General features: G+C 39.4%; 1 protein-coding gene across 1 annotated transcript; it reads left to right on the top strand.

Moving 5' to 3' along the window:
• The first annotated feature begins 523 nt into the window (after positions 1-523).
• LOC116421952 (cytochrome P450 1A2-like) lies at positions 524-12,033 on the top strand. Its single transcript, XM_031956596.1, has 7 exons — positions 524-623; positions 1,618-2,454; positions 6,411-6,534; positions 7,717-7,806; positions 8,955-9,078; positions 10,787-10,873; positions 11,301-12,033. Exons 1-7 carry the CDS (start codon positions 543-545, stop codon positions 11,593-11,595), a joined length of 1,638 nt encoding a protein of 545 aa, XP_031812456.1. The 5' UTR covers positions 524-542; the 3' UTR covers positions 11,596-12,033.
• Positions 12,034-16,059: the final 4,026 nt, after the last annotated feature.

Below are 16,059 nucleotides of genomic sequence, written 5' to 3'. Positions count from 1 at the left end.
TTAAAAAAGAATGTCAAAATTTGTTTTTATATGTAATTAGAAAAAAAATTAAAAATAAAAACATTTTGAGAAGCGATCTATAGGCTTCACCATACTGCCAAAAGGGAGCCAAGTCACATGAAAAAAATGTTAACAACCTTAGATTGCAAGTCTCTTGAGAGAGGGACTATCTTAATCACTTTTATATTTTCCCCAGAACCCAGTGCAGTGAATTGAATATAGTAGGAGCTTAACAAATGATGGTTGGCTTGTCATTCCACTTTCTTCTCCAAGGCAACCATACTTACCTTTGGCTCAGTATTTCTTTTTAGGTTGACTTCAACCTAAACCTAGGGAGGCATAGGGATGCCCTTCCCCTTAAATCCAATATCCCTCTCTACTCCTGGACTCTGTCCCAGTACCTGTACTGGAGCTATTTTTAGGGAGGAGCCAAGGGCTTAAGTCCAATTTCAAATCCTTTCAATTTGACTGGAAATGTTTTCTGATCACCTGATGGGCTTTTCAGGGCCAGTCAGGAGGAGGAGTTATATAAAAGATGGTCCATGTTCACTTGCTGGGCTGAGGGACTCCAAAGCAGCTCCTCGTTCCATTTCTGGGCCACTCTAAACATCCACGCTATCCAGGTAACTTCCTTCAGCACTTCCTCAAGTTCTGGGGACCCCTCAGATCTAAGGTCCCTATCACAAAGGACACTGGGTTCTAGTAGTTAGATAACGACTCTCTCTCTTTTTTGTCTCTGTCTGTCTGTCTATCTGTCTCTTTCTCTCTGTCTCTCTCTCTCTGTATGTGTGAAGTTCTACTTCTGAAAGTGCCCCTTATTCATTGTGGTCACTGAGCAAATTGTTGCACCTGTTTGGAGCTTGGTTTACTCCCCTAGAAAATAGAGGATTGGATTAGCTCAGGGGTCCTTAATCTGGGAAATTCATGCACCTGTGGATAGAATTTAAAGGTTCTGAACTCAGATGGTAAATATCTATATCTATATCTATATCTATATATATAGATATATATAGTTTTATTTTCACCAACTTTGGACAGAAATATAATATTTCCTTCAATTACTTAAAACCATTATTTGAAGGAGCCTGAATTTTCATTAGACTGCCAAAGGGGTCTAGAAATCCAAAAAGGCTAAGAACCTCTGGAGTAGCTGATTTTTGAGTCCCTTTCTAGATCTAATATTCCATACTTTGTCTGTGGCCATGAAATGGAAGCTAGGGGTGGTATCTGAGAACCTCTCCATCCGCCCACGAAGATAAGAAAATCTGGACTAAGTGCAGGATTAAAAGTCATTCCCCATTTGTCTCTGAGTCCCCCTGCCTGATATTATCACTATCTGAAAGTGAGTGATCTGAGCCCTTCCCTAGAGTTCTGAGGAGGGTATAGATCCTGGGGAAAATTCACCCTGTCCCCCCTGCCCTTGGTTGGGTTCAGGACTCCATGCTCCCACATTCCCAGATCCCCATTCTCTCAATACTGGAAAGGAATCACTATAATATTTGGGACCAATCTGTCTTGGGAGATCTTTCCATAGACGTCCTGTGAGTGACCTTCTGGAGGGCCCTATCCCTGATCCTGACTCCCCCAAAACTCACTCTTCCTTTCATTTCCATTTAGACAGCAAAGATGGTAGGAGGCCTGTTGGCTTCCGTCTCTATTACAGAGCTTCTGCTGGCCTCTGTTGTCTTCTGCCTGATCTTCTGGGTCATTGAGTCTCACTCTCAAAAAGTCCCCAAGGGACTCAAACCAGTACCCGGACCCTGGGCTTGGCCCCTGATTGGCAACATCCTGACGCTAGGGAAGAATCCCCACTTGGCCCTGGCCCAGCTGAGAGAGAAGTACGGCGATGTGATGCAGATTCAGATCGGTTCCACCCCGGTGCTGGTTCTGAGTGGCCTGGAAACCGTCCGCCAGGCCCTGGTGAGGCAGGGGGAGGACTTCAAGGGCAGACCCGACCTCTACAGCTTCTCCCTTGTCACAGATGGCTATAGCATGAGCTTCAACCCTGACTCAGGAGAAGTGTGGGCAGCCCGAAGGAAGCTGGCCCAGAACGCTCTCAATACCTTCTCCGTGGCCTCCTCGCCATCCTCGACTTCCTGCTACCTGGAGGAGCATGTGAAGAAAGAGGGCGAGTGCTTGATCCAGAAGTTCCAAGAACTGATGGACACGGTCGGGCGCTTTGACCCCTACAATCACGTGGTGGTGTCCGTGGCCAACGTCATAGGCGCCATGTGTTTTGGCCAATGTCACGCCAATGAGAATCAAGAACTAATGAGTATCATTACCAAGAGTCATGAATTTGTTGAGGGTGCCTCCTCAGGCAACCCAGTGGACTTCATTCCCATCCTCCGCTACTTCCCAAACTCCAAGTTGCAGAGGTTCAAGGAATTCAACCAGAAGTTCTTAAAATTCATGCAGAAAACTGTCCAGGAGCATTACAAAGACTTTGACCAGGTAATGCAGCCATGAGGTAGGTCTCTCGCCTTCCCTAGAGGCTCTCAGAGGGTAAGCCTTTTTCCTTTTAGCCTCGATGGTACAGTGGATATGAGCCCTGGGCTTGCAGTCGGGAAGTCGGGAGTTCAAATCTCACCTTGGCTAGCTACGCAACTGGAAAAATGGGAAGAATAATAGCACCTGCCTTCCACTGTTATTTGAGGCTCAAATGAGAAAATATCTGTAGAGTTTTTTTTTACAAACTCAAAAGGGCTATAGAAATATTAGTTCTTATTTTTTATTATTATTCACTGGTGATTTCTTCTGTCTAAGCAAAGAGTAACTGACCATTATTGACTTTACATACATGTTCTTTCTTAATTGACCTTCCCAACTGTGAGGTAGAACTAATTATCTCTTTTTTACAAGAGAGTAAGCTAAGGTACAAAGAATCTAGGTGACTTATCCTGATCACACAAATAGTAAGGAGCAGGATTCAAATCTCAATTCAGATCTACCTACAATTGAAGAATTTTCAAGCTGCGAAATAAGGAAGAGGAAGGTGACAGATTGTCCTGAAAAAAACCTTGGTAGGGGAATAAAAAAACCCTAAAATTTAATATGAAATCAATCATAGATTTATATAAGTGTTTTATACCATAAAAGTTTGTTGTGGTGTTGGTGATTGTTCTTTCACATGACCACTCTTTTATCTCTTTTTAAAAGCAATTCATTAATTAAATTAATTTTAAGAGGTGAAAATCTGCCTTCTAGCCTTCCCACCTCCCTCTTCTCACAAAGAAAGAAAAACAGAGCCCCAGCTACAAATATGCATAGTCAAGCAAAACAAAATCCCATATTGGCCATGTCCAGGAAAAAAAAAAAAAAAGAATATTTTTAATCTACATTCTAAGACCATCAGCTCTCTGTCAAAGATGGGTAGCATGTTTCATTTTGAAATCATTTAGTCCAAACTCTTCATTTTTACAGAAAGGAAAACTGAGGCTTAGATAAGAGAACTGACTTGCCAAAAGTCACATACCTTGTTATGTCCTGTTTCCTAATCCAGTGCTCTCTTTTTCTTTTAATTACTATTTTTAACATTCTTTTCTTTTGAAATTTTGAGTTTCAAATTCTCTCCCTCTCCCCATTATTTTCCCCACCTACTGAAAAGGCAAACAATATAATATCAATTGTACATGAGGAATCATGTTAAACATTTTTGTTAACCACAAACCAAAAAAAGGCAAGAAAAAAAGAGAAGGTAAATAAATTATACTTCAATTTTTACTTAGAGTTTATCAACTCTCTTTAGAAATAGACAGAAATCATTAGTGATTGTATGGATCAGAGCAGCTATCTTTCATTTTATTTTAATTAATTAATTAAATTTTAATATATATTCTTTTTGAATCATGTCGGGAGAAAAAAAATTAGAACACAATGGGAAAAACCACAGAAGAGCAAAAGAAGCAGGAAAAAAAAAAAAGCATGTGTTGATTTACATTCAATCTCCATAGCTCTTTTCCTGGAAGCAGATAGCATTTTCTGTACAAAGTCTATTGGGATTGACTTGGAGCAGCTTTCATTTGTACAACTGATCACCATTACAACATTGCTGTTACTGTGCACAATACTTTTCTGGTTTTTCTCACTTCACTTTGCATCAATTCATATAGGTCTTGCCATGTTTTTCTGAAACCTTGCTTTCTCATTCTTTGCCACCACAAAAAGAGCTGTAATAAATATTTTGGTACCTATAGATTCTTTTCCTTTTTCTTTGATTTCTCTAGGGTATAGACTTAGCAATTGTATTGCTGGGTTAAAGGGTAAAGTTTGGTATACAGGTCACTGAGTCAAATGTATAAAAAACAAGAGCTATGCCCCAGTTGACAAATGATCAAAAGTTATGATCTATGCCCAAAGGGCTATAAATTCATGCATATGCTTTAACTTAACAATACCACTACTACACATGAATAACAAAATAGATTCTTTAATGGAAAAGGACATATATATACAAAAATATTTATAGCAGGTCTCTTCTCAGGGCAAAAAAAAATTGAAATTGAAGAATGGTCAGATAAATTGTGGTATATGATTATGATGGAATATTATTGTTCTGTGGGAAATGATGAGCAAGATGTTCCCAGAAAAAACCTGAAAGCTCTTTCTGAATTCAAGGAAAGTGAAATCTACCATATACAAAGTAATAGCAATGTTCTGGGATGTTCAGCTGTAGATGATTGTTATTCTTAGCTATGTAATGATTCATGATCTAGTCTGAAGGACTTATGATAAAAATTTTTGTCCATACCCAGAGAAAGAACTGATTGTGTCTGAATACAGATTGAAGCGCTCTCTCTCTCTCTCTCTCTCTCTCTCTCTCTCTCTCTCTAACTTAATTTATCAATGAAGGAATGGTTATTTTTATAAATCTGACTCAGTTCCATAAATTTGAGAAGCTTATCTTTCTTTATTAGAGAAATTGCTGTAACCTTTTTTTATATTACTTCAGTGCCTATGATATGTTTTAGGAAAATGTAATTTCCCTAATTATCTCCTTTATTGGATCTATTTTTGCTTTTGCTTTATCTGAGGTCATGATTGCCAACACTGTCATCTTTACTTCAGCTGAAGCATATTAGATTCTACCACAGTCCTTTATTTTAACTCTGTACGTGTCTTTTTTCTCTCAAGTATGTCTCTTGCAAATAATATATTGTTGAATTCTGGTTTCTAATTTATTCTGCTATTTGCTTTTGCTGTATGAATGAACTCATCCCATTTACATTCACAGTTATGATTAACATCTATTTCCCTCCATTTCATTTTCTTCTGTCTCTTCTCCCTATCCCCCCTTTCTCTTTCTTTCCTCCACCATCCCTCCTCAAATGTTTATTTTGTGTCTATCCATTGTTTCCCTTAATCTGTCCTCCTTTTTAATCATCCGTCCTTTCTCTTATCCCTTTCCTTTCTTATTTGCCTTTTGGGTAACTTATAGTTCTATACACAACTAAGAATGCATATATATTCTTCTCTCTTTGAACCAATTCAAATGAGAGTAAAATTCAAGCTTTCCTGCCATCTCTCTCCCATTTTTCCCCTCCAACTCTCAAAATCCTCCTTTATTTGAGAAAATTTTCTCCATTGTCCTCTCCTTTCTTCCTTTTCCCAGAACATCCCTCTTTCTCCTCTTTTCATTTTTTTTGGAGATTATTCCAACATAATAACTCACGTTCATACTCTGTCCGCCTAAACTCTTTTTCACTGCCCTAATAATGATAAACTTTTTAGGAATTATATGTATCATCATTCCATATAGGAATATAAACAGTCTAACTTTATTGAAACCCTTATGATTACTTTTTCCTCTTTATCTTTCAGCACTCTATTCACAGTACTCTGCTATCTCTCCTACTGACTAGTTCAGTGACCTAACTGTATCTCACATCCCATCTGTAAGCCTCATTTTTCTTATCTAAATATTGAATTTATGAACTCCTGCCCTATCTATCTTACAGAACAGTTTTGAGAATTAAATGAGTTAACAAGGTGAAAGTGCTTTGAAGAAGTTTATAGTGATGTATATATATCAGGGGTGATTATGAATGATCCTTGTTTACCCCCTGAAACTCTATATCCAAAAGGCTAATTGTTTTCTTTGGGAGGTAAAGGAGGAAATGAGTGTTAGTTTTCAGCAACCTTTTCTTGGTCTTGAAACAGAATCCCTATAGAATGATTACACAAAAGTACATGGATTTTTAGAGCACAATATGGTCCCTTTACCTGACTTAGATGTGAGCTGCCTTGTGACATTCTCTATTAATAGACCTCTTCTTGGGCACTGTGTCCTGTAATATGCATCACTAATATGACTTGGGGTTCCCAAAATTACCTCTGGTGGTCACCAAACTTGGAATTTCTGAATGAAAGAATGATTATAACATAGTTGCTTTGTCTGTTCTTTTTTTCAGAATAATATTCAAGATATCACTGGTGCTCTGTTCAAACACAGCCAAGACAAGACTCAGGGGAACACCGGCACCAGTGTACCAAAGATATTGATCACCAATCTCATCAATGATATCTTTGGAGCTGGTAGGAGCCAGTTTTTTCTTCTTTATTACTTGATGTCCTTGTCTAAAATCATAGCATTTTCATGGTGTGGTACCCCAGTCTGGATGCAGGTCTCCCAGTAGAGATTACCTCAAATTCATGGTATTCACATGTGTCCTATATCCACTAAAAAAAAAAACCCACAGCTTATAAATCCCCTTTAAATGTTTACTTTTAAAGAATTATTTTATATGGATTTATTATCTTTTCCTCTTAATATTCTCCACTGAACAATAACAACAACAAAAACCTGAAAAGAAACCCAGCATAATAAAAAATGCATAGTCCAGCAAAACAAATCGCTACATTGGCCATGTCTGGAAATAACATTTTTCTCTGTATGTTGAAAGTTTATTATGTCTGTGTCAGAAGGTGAGCCTTTGGGACTTGAGTTTTTCATGGCATTGATAAGAATTTTAACATTTTTCAAAGTTGTTTTTCTCCATAATGTGGTCATTTTGTAAATTGTTCTTTTAGTTCTGGCCACTTAAATCTGCATCTGTTTGCAGAAGTCTTCTCAATTTTTTCTGAAAATGACCATTTTGTCATTTCTCATGACATAATAATATCCCCATTACCTTCATGTACTTTCCATGCAATTCTCCAATAGGAAGGCTAACACTTAGTTTCAATTTTTAGAATACAATTTAGAATACAAATTTTAGAATACAAAAAGAAATGCTATAAATATTTTTGAATTTAAAATTCTTTTTCTTCTTTCTTTAATCTCCTTGGGACATATGTTACTTACAATACAGCTAAGTCAAAGGAGCTGTACAGTTTAGGGACTTTGGGGACATAATTTGAACTGCATTTGAGAATGACAAACAATTTCACAGCTTTATCATGCCCTAGTATACCTCCCTCTTTTGGGTTTTCCCCCGTATTTGCCAATCTAATGGGTAAAAGGTGAAACCTCAAAGTTCCTTTAATTTGCATTTCTTTCATTATTATTGCACTCCCATAACACACTACCATTATAGGAACTGATGGGGCTCACCAAGATCTGAACACCATTGAAAGAACAGAATCAGGAAATGGAGGATTTGTTCCTAGGATATTGCCTAGGAGGACAGAAAAAGCCCCGAGACCAGGTGCTGCGAGCATGGATCTTCCTCATTTCATTCTCTTACAATGCCCTCCCTGTTGATCCACTCTGTCCAGGTTTTGACACAGTCACGACGGCCATTTCCTGGAGCCTCATGTACCTGGTGATAAACCCTGAGGTCCAAAAGAAAATCCAGAAGGAGTTGGGTATGTGAATAAAACAATGACAGTATACACAGCACTTTAAACTTTGCAAAGTATTTTATATGTTTTCTCATATTGTTGTCCCAATGAGCCTGTGAGAGCCGTGCTGTGACTATTCCCTCCCTTTATCAAGAAGGAAGTAGTTTTGCAGTTGTCAAGTCAACAAGCATTTAAGTGTCTATTATGTGCCAGGGATTGTGCTATCCATAGCATATCTGCAAAGAAAGGCAAAAACAGTCCCTGCACTCAAGGAGCTTCTATTCTAATAGGGAAGGCAATATGTAAATAACTGCCTAAAAACAAGGGATGGATGATGGGGGGGGTGGTGAGGCAGAGGGGGAGAAAGGGAGATAGGAAGGGGGAGAGAGACAGAGACAGAGAGAGACAAAGAAACAGACAGAGACAGAAAGATGGGGGTAGGCGAGGAGGAAGAGATAGAAAGGAAAGGAGGGAGGAAGGAAGAGAGAAGGAGGAAGAGGAAGAGAAAAAGGGAGAGAAGAAGAAGAAGATGATGAAGAAGAAATTAATAATCTTAGTGGGAAGGCTCTAGCATCAAGAGGGCTTAGGAAAGGCTTCTTACAGAAGTTAAGATTTTAGCTAGGACTTGAAGAAAGCCTGAGAAACAAGGGATGGACATAAGAAATGAGAGAATTCTAGCCCAGGGGCCAGCGAATGACCATGCCCTGATTTGGAAGACAAACCCCCTATTATGAGGCACAGGAAGGAGGCCAGTGCCCCTGGGTCACAGGGTATGTGGAAGGGTGTAAGAGCAGTAGGATAACCAGATTACCACCAGGTAACAGGAAGCCAGTGGAGTTGATTGAATAGGGGTTGGTGTGGTCAAAATTTCATATTGGACAAATCCATTTGACGGCTGAGGAGAGGAGACTCCCAGGTGCCAGGAGACCAGTGACAAGCTGTTGTCTAAGGATGAGGTCGTGACGTGTTCATCGGCACATGGCAAAGACTAAAGGTTCCAGCTGAATCTCCATCTCTCTAGACTCTCTAGACAAGCAAGATGGATTTCCCATACTCCACTGCTTCTCAGGGTCGAGACTCTTCATGACTCACTAAGGGGGAGGGGGCACAAATGCTCTGAGGGAAAGGGTTAGGTAGCTTCCTTCTCCCATTTTCTCTCCTTCCTTCCATAGACACCGTGATTGGAAGAGATCGCAGACCCCGGCTCACGGACAAACCTCAGCTGCCTTACCTGGAGGCCTTTGTCCTGGAGATCTTCAGGCATACCTCCTTTGTCCCTTTCACCATCCCCCACAGGTAAGGACCCTTAAGTCTTCCTGCATCCCTCCCCCCTCTCTACCCCCACTGCCACCAGCGCTCATGTCCTTTCGCTGCGTCTCTCCTTCTTTGGTTCAAGTCCTGACCAAGACTGTGAAAAGTTCTCCTCATATCTGCCCTCGCTGCCACCCTGCTACACTAGGATCGATTTCATCCTCTTCCATCCTTCATACCATTGTTATGTTCTACACAAGTGCTGGCCACCATCTCTACTCCCTCTCCACCTAGGAAGGAGCTCCTGTCCCCTGTGACTCCTGTGGGAGAAAACTCCACATAGACAGTTGAACATGACTAAAACAACTCAACTGTGGCTTGGTGGTCTTATCTGGCTGAATTCTAGGCCTCTACCTAAACTTCTTGGACATGGCCAACCCTGCCTTGGTGTGCCCATCTCCCCACCCCCCCTTTCTAGCTTCCCTTTATGTGTTTCCTTCCCTCCTCCATTAAAATACAAACTCATTGAAGTCAGGGGCTATGTGGTATCCCTAATGCTTAGCACAATGTCTAGCATATAATAAACTCTTAATAAATGCTTGTTGAGTTGACTATCCATCTATCTATCTACCTGTCTGTCTGTCTACTCTGTTATCTATCTATTCATACATCTATCTATCTACTAGTTTCTGTCTGTTAACTATCTATCTATCCATCTGTCTATCTACCTATCTGTCTCTCTATTTAAATATCTATCCCTTTCTATCTGTCTTTCTATCTATTTATCTACTTGTCTGTTATCTATATATCTATATATCTATTTATCTATCAGTCTGTCTCTCTATTTAAATATCTATCCATCTGTCTTTCTGTCTATCTACCTATCTGTCTGTCTCTCTATTTAAACATCTACTCATCTATCTGTCTGTCTGCCTTTCTGTCTATCTATCTGTCTGTTACAATAAATAAACACCAAAACAAATGTTACCTTTTCCACAAAGGTGACAATTCCTCCCCCTCCACAGCTGGTAATGACCTTCCCACTAAGATCTCACTTAGTCAATCAGTCATTCCACAAGTGTTTTATTTAAAGTATTTACTATGCACCAGACCTTGTACTTAAATACTTGGACACAAAAGCAAAAAAGAATCCCTGCCCTCAAGAAGCTTACATTTTAATGAGGGAAATGATATGAAAATAACTAGATAAATATCAGATATTTCAGAGTAGACGGAAGGAACTTTGTTTTTGGAACATTGACATACTATATGATGCTATGAATTATATTCGTCTATTGTTGTTGAGTTGGTTTAATCGTGTTCAATTCTCCAAGATTTCATTTGGAATTTTCTTGGCAAAGATACTGGAGTGGTTTGCCATTTCCTTCTCTAGATGGTTTTATAGAGGAGGAAAACTGAAGCAAACAGGGTTAAGTGACTTGTCCAGGGTCACACAGCATTTGTACTGGTGTCTCATCAGTTAGGCTACATGCCCTGTGAGGAGAGGGGACCATGTCCTGTCCAAACTCTATCTACTCTAGGACTAGGACAGTGTTCTATATCCAGGGAAGAATTGTGTCCAGGAGCAGAGCATGCAGTAACAAGGTTACTAGAAGAGGAGGGAGCACCTTTCACGCCAGAGGCTGGGAAAGGTGGCAGGCAAAGGGCTAAGGGAAAGGCACAAGAAAGCTGCATGCCACAGGACTACCCCTGGCCCTGGTCTTATCTGATAGAAGTCTCTTGTCTCTTTTAGCACCACGAGAGCCACGACCTTAAACGATTTCTACATCCCCAAGGGGATCTGCGTTTTTGTGAACCAGTGGCAGGTTAACCACGACGAGTGAGTCTTCCTGGGAGCTGGTGGGGTCTGGGCAGGGAGGCTCTGGTTTGTGTGACTACGTCCATCAGCCAAGTCAAGAGTGAGTGTAGTTGAGGGGGTCATCTAAACAGAGACCTGCTTGAAGAAGCCCTTTTAGCTTCTGTCACCATGTGGGAAATATGGAGCCTGCTTTTGGCCATGTGGAAGACATCTCTCAAGAGCCAACTGGTCTGGCCTCAGAAGGCTGGACCTTGGAACTGAGACCCCTGGTGAGCTGACCTTCTGGGGAAATTTAAAGGTCTCTAAAGGAGGAGAGTGCTCACTCATATCCCACATACCCTATTGCCCTTGTTCCCACTCCCCAGCCCTCAATCTGGATCTGGGGTTCTGATGGATGTTTGGAGGCCCTATCATATCTTCTCAATTCCTGTTTCTCTTCCTGTGACAGGAAACTATGGGGGGATCCATCAGCATTTCGACCAGAGCGATTCCTTAGTGCAGATGGCACTATCAATAAGAACCTGAGTGAGAAGATGCTTTTATTTGGCATGGGGAAGAGGCGATGCATTGGGGAGACTATTGCCCGCTGGGAAATCTTCCTCTTCCTGGCCATTCTGCTGCAGCAGCTGGAGTTCAGTGTTCCATCTGGAGTGAAGGTGGATCTGACCCCAACCTATGGGCTGACCATGAAGCATCCCCGTTGTGAGCACTTCCAGGCTCGACAACGCTTCTCCAGCCATTGAGCAGCCATTGGCCAGGACTGGGGTGCCGGCTCCTTCCTCCTTTCCTTTGACTTACTCTCAGTCCATATTATTGGAAATAGGCTAAGGAATCAAGTCCCTGGGAGTTATATACATTATTTCTCTAGTTTATTTTCATTTCTTCTATTATCCAAACCTATTAATTCCTAAAAGAAAAGGGGAGGGGTCACTACTTTCCCCCAAAACCTCTATAACATACCTGACAAGTGGTCATAAAACCTCTGCTAGAAACGCTCCAATTTAGCTATGGGATCAAATGTTGGTTTATACTAAGCTTATAATTCACTAAGATCACCTGACTGTTCATTTACAAGCTACTCTCTTGCCATGTCTTCCCAGCCTTCTACTTGTGAAACTGGTTTTGAATCCATGTGTAAAACTTAGCATTCTTCTCTATTAAATTTCACTTTATTCAGTTTAGTCTGATGTTCTTGTCCATCAACAATTGTAGAAACTGCTTCTTCTCAACTTTGTGCATCTGCAGATTCAATAAGCCTTTATCCAAGTCACTGAGGTAAATGTTATATAACATTTATCTCATACAGACATTATCTTCATGCATCGATTCATTATATGCTTTCTTGGAGACGTCTTTCCAAGATGCCATGGAACTTTTAATGACTGGTCTTTGGATCTAGCCAAATCCCCTCAATTATACTACCATCTAGCCAGGGGTGAGCTGGTAAATGTGTTCCAACCAGCTCCTGGATGGGGAGTAGGGTGTGGTATATGCATATTACATTTCCAAGTTTAATGTACATTATGACCATTCTCTCCACCGCTCTGTTAAGTCTAAACAATCAACAAAACAATAAATCAAGCCCTGGTTCATGGTATTCGACAATTTTTGAGTTGTAAATGCTCACACTGAAAATTTTGCATAAGCTCTTCTAGTACAATTTGGCTCCAGCACTCTTGCATCAATTCTGCATCTCTCCATCTTTAAAAAAGAATAACATGAAAAACCTTCTCAAATTATTTGCTCAAAAAATCTAGGCAAATGTTATCTACAGAAATTCCCTTGATGTTCCATGTTAGAAATCCTATCAAAAAATCAGACTGCAATTTTAAAAGTTATCATATAGATTTGACTTTGGGAGCCAAGTCAATTATTTTTATCATTTGCTCTTTATATAATTTATGTCCTTGTTCTTTTTCATTGGCACAGGAAATAAAGAATTAACTATCAATAAAAAATAAAAGTGATGATGAATTAAATAAGAGATGGTGAACAAAGTGGAACACCCTGAGGGAATGATAGAAGAATATATATATATGTTATGTATAGAAATCATATTTTTATATGTATATATATATATGTTAATCACATCAAACCCACTCCACTTCCTCTTAGACCTCAACAAAAATAGCCAAGGACCCTGAACTGAATATTCTTGGAAATAACTTTTCCTAAATCCAGCCCTGATTTCAGCCTAGGGACCATGGATATCATGAAGGAGAGTATTCCCCATGGAGAAGGAGCCCTCCATTCTCACCATTCTCACCAGCACTAACATGTACCACAGACCAAGTGCCACCAACTGTCATGTAAACCAGAGGAATAGCAGCACATCCTGGCCCAGCCCCTGCAGCCATCATCTAGGGCAAAGCTTTTTAAAGTTTTTCCACTCACAATGCCTTTCTACCCAAGAAATTTTTACATGATCTTGGATATGTAGGTTTATAAAATATGTGTACAAATCAAACTTTTAGTGATAATAAATCATAATTTCATGACTCACACTTCAGTTACACGACCCCATATAAGGTGGCTGAAGTTTTGACCTAGAGAAACCAGCCCTACAGCCCATCCCTTCTCAGAAATCACAACTACTGAAGACCCAGAAAAGAAAGTTCTTGCATCAAAGTCCCTAGTATTGTCAAATGTTTCAATATCAGAAACAGATAAGATGCTATTAATGGAAAAGGCATTAAAGAAGGGATGTTTCCCTCTTCTTGCTGCTGCATGTAAGCCCCACGGGAGCTTTCCATCTGTCTTGTGCTGAAATCTCCTGTATGCTCTATCTCCCTCTACAGAATGTGAATTCCTGGAAAGCAGGGGCTGCCTTACTTTTCTGACACTATCCCTAGTAAGCACTTTTTCATGTAGTAAGCACTTTTTACTCTTTCTTTCGTCATCCTCGGTCCTCTGTTATCATGGTTAATCAACTATATTTATCAGAGTTCTTAAAATGTGTCAGAGTCACATTCTACATTTTAAGATCCCTTTCAGCTCTAACATGCTCTATTTTAAGATTTTTTTCCTAGCTCTGGTATTTTTTAAATTCTAAATTTATAATGATTGCTGTAAATTTAGATTTATGCCTCCAAAACTATACCCTTCGGCCTAGCTAAACCCACCAGGACAATACCCAAAGAAAGAAACAAATAATTTTTGCATACAAAAATATTTATAGTAGCTCTTTTTGTGGAAGTCAAAAATTAGAAACTAAGGGACTATCCTCTTACTGGAAAATGTCTAACTAAATTGTGATATGTAAAGATCCATGAATCCTATTATACCATAAAAAATTACAAAATGGATGGTTTCAGAGGAAACTGGGAAGATCAATATAATATGATACAGACCAAAGTGAGTAGAATTAGGAAAACAATTTATACAATGACAATGACTTTGTAGAGAAAAACAAATTTGAGAGACTTTAAAACTCTGGTCAATGTCATGATAAGCCATGAATCTGAAAGAATGATAGTAAAACATGTGCTAATTTGTTTTGCTGGACTAAGCAGCTGCATTTTCTTTTCTTTTTAAAAACTTTATGCCATATATCACATTCATTTTAATATTATTTATTGCTTTGAAGTGGTACTGCTCTGAACTAAAACTCAGGCATTGAGCTCCACTGTCAATGAGGAATGTATAATATAACAAGGTAGGTGGGTGGTGCAGTGAACAGAGCACTAGCCCTGGAGTCAGAAGGGCCTGAGTTCAAATTTAGCCTCAGTCACTTGCCACTTACTAGCTGTGTGACCCTGGACAAGTCATTTAGCCCCAATTACCTTGCAGAAAGAAAGAAAAAAAATTAAAAACAATATCTTGAGTGCATAGGATTTATTTTTTCTAAGCCAATGACATGTTGATATTTTTCCTTTTTTAAAATTTTTATTTTTTTATTACAGCTGTTTTTTTTTCAAAATGTGTGCATAGATAATTCTTAAATTTACCCCTGCAAAACCCCTTGTTCTAAATTTTTTTCCTTCTGTTCCTCCCATCCCATTCCCTTAGATGGCAAATAATCCAATATGTTAAACATGTGCAATTTTTCTATACATATTTCCACAATTATCATGTAAGTGCACAAGATTTAATGAGAACACCATTTGTATTTTTAAATCATTGCCTTGCTAAGGATCATTCAGCTTGATAACATTAAATTTGAAAAAAATCATGATTAAGATGAGAAATATGATCCCAAGGAGAGATGACCACCTTCTCCTCCCTCCCCTCTCCCCACAATAAGCCTCTCCTTCTATTGCCAGGTACTACCAGACCCTTGCTACTACTCTGGAGTTAATGCTTAGGAAAGGAGGGTCCTGAGCTCCTTCTGGAGACAGCAGAAAAAAATTGTCATTCATCTTTAGAAAGAAGTAAGGAAAGATGGAGAAATCAGTATGGAGATGGAAGGGGAAGAGAAACTGCCTTGATACTTAGAATTCAGACATGCTACAAATTTGGGTTGTGGAGAGATTTATGAAAAAGGAGTCCTGTTTTTTTTGTTGTTGTTGTTGTTGTTACCTCCTAATATAAGGGAAGGAAACAAGCATTTATTATGCACCTACTATATGCTAGACACTACATTTAAATGGTTTACAAATATTATCCTATTTTATCCTCACAACAATCCTGCGAGCTAAATGATATAATTACCTCGTTTTATAATCAAACAAAGTGAGGGAGACAGCAGCTAAGTCGTGTGTTTGGGGTTACACTGCTAGTAAGTGTCTGAGACTAGATTTGAACTCAGGGCTTCCTAATTCTAATCCTGGTGCTCTGTGCATTTTACACCAACTGTCTCTGGCAAAAGTAATTTAGATGAGCTGGAAAGAGTAATGTAATCCAATGGTTCTCAAACTTTTGTTATTAAAAATTATTGAGGATCTGTCCAGAGTTTTTGCTTGTGGGTTATGTATTTATAGATATTTACTATATTAGAAATAAAAACTGATTTTGATTTGTAGACTCTCTGAAAGTGTTTCAGTAATCGCCAGGATTCTTTGGACCACATTTTGAGAACCACTGGTCTAATTCACAGGCCCTGAAAAGTGCACAGGCTTAAGGGTTCTTCCAATATAAAAGGAGAGCTGAGGGAGCTGGTTAAGGCTTGGGAAAGGGTCAACCTGGTAATCATGCTGAATAAGAGGAAAATGAAGGACGTCAGAAAAGGAGGAATCTGTTTGTGAATCCTATAGGCGAGGTGCCCCATG

The sequence above is a fragment of the Sarcophilus harrisii genome, chromosome 2 (genome assembly GCF_902635505.1).
Source record: "Sarcophilus harrisii chromosome 2, mSarHar1.11, whole genome shotgun sequence".
NCBI lineage: Eukaryota > Metazoa > Chordata > Mammalia > Dasyuromorphia > Dasyuridae > Sarcophilus > Sarcophilus harrisii.
Note: the sequence above shows the minus strand (reverse complement) of the source record. Positions and strands in the feature narration are given on the sequence as shown.

Excerpts from the sequence above, each read along its gene's own strand:
- LOC116421952 (XM_031956596.1), top strand. The coding sequence starts at position 543 with ATGTTCACTTGCTGGGCTGAGGGACTCCAAAGCAGCTCCTCGTTCCAT. Across the intron at positions 7,807-8,954 it reads GAAAATCCAGAAGGAGTTGG|ACACCGTGATTGGAAGAGAT; the intron begins GTATGTGAATAA and ends TTCCTTCCATAG. Across the intron at positions 10,874-11,300 it reads TGGCAGGTTAACCACGACGA|GAAACTATGGGGGGATCCAT; the intron begins GTGAGTCTTCCT and ends TTCCTGTGACAG.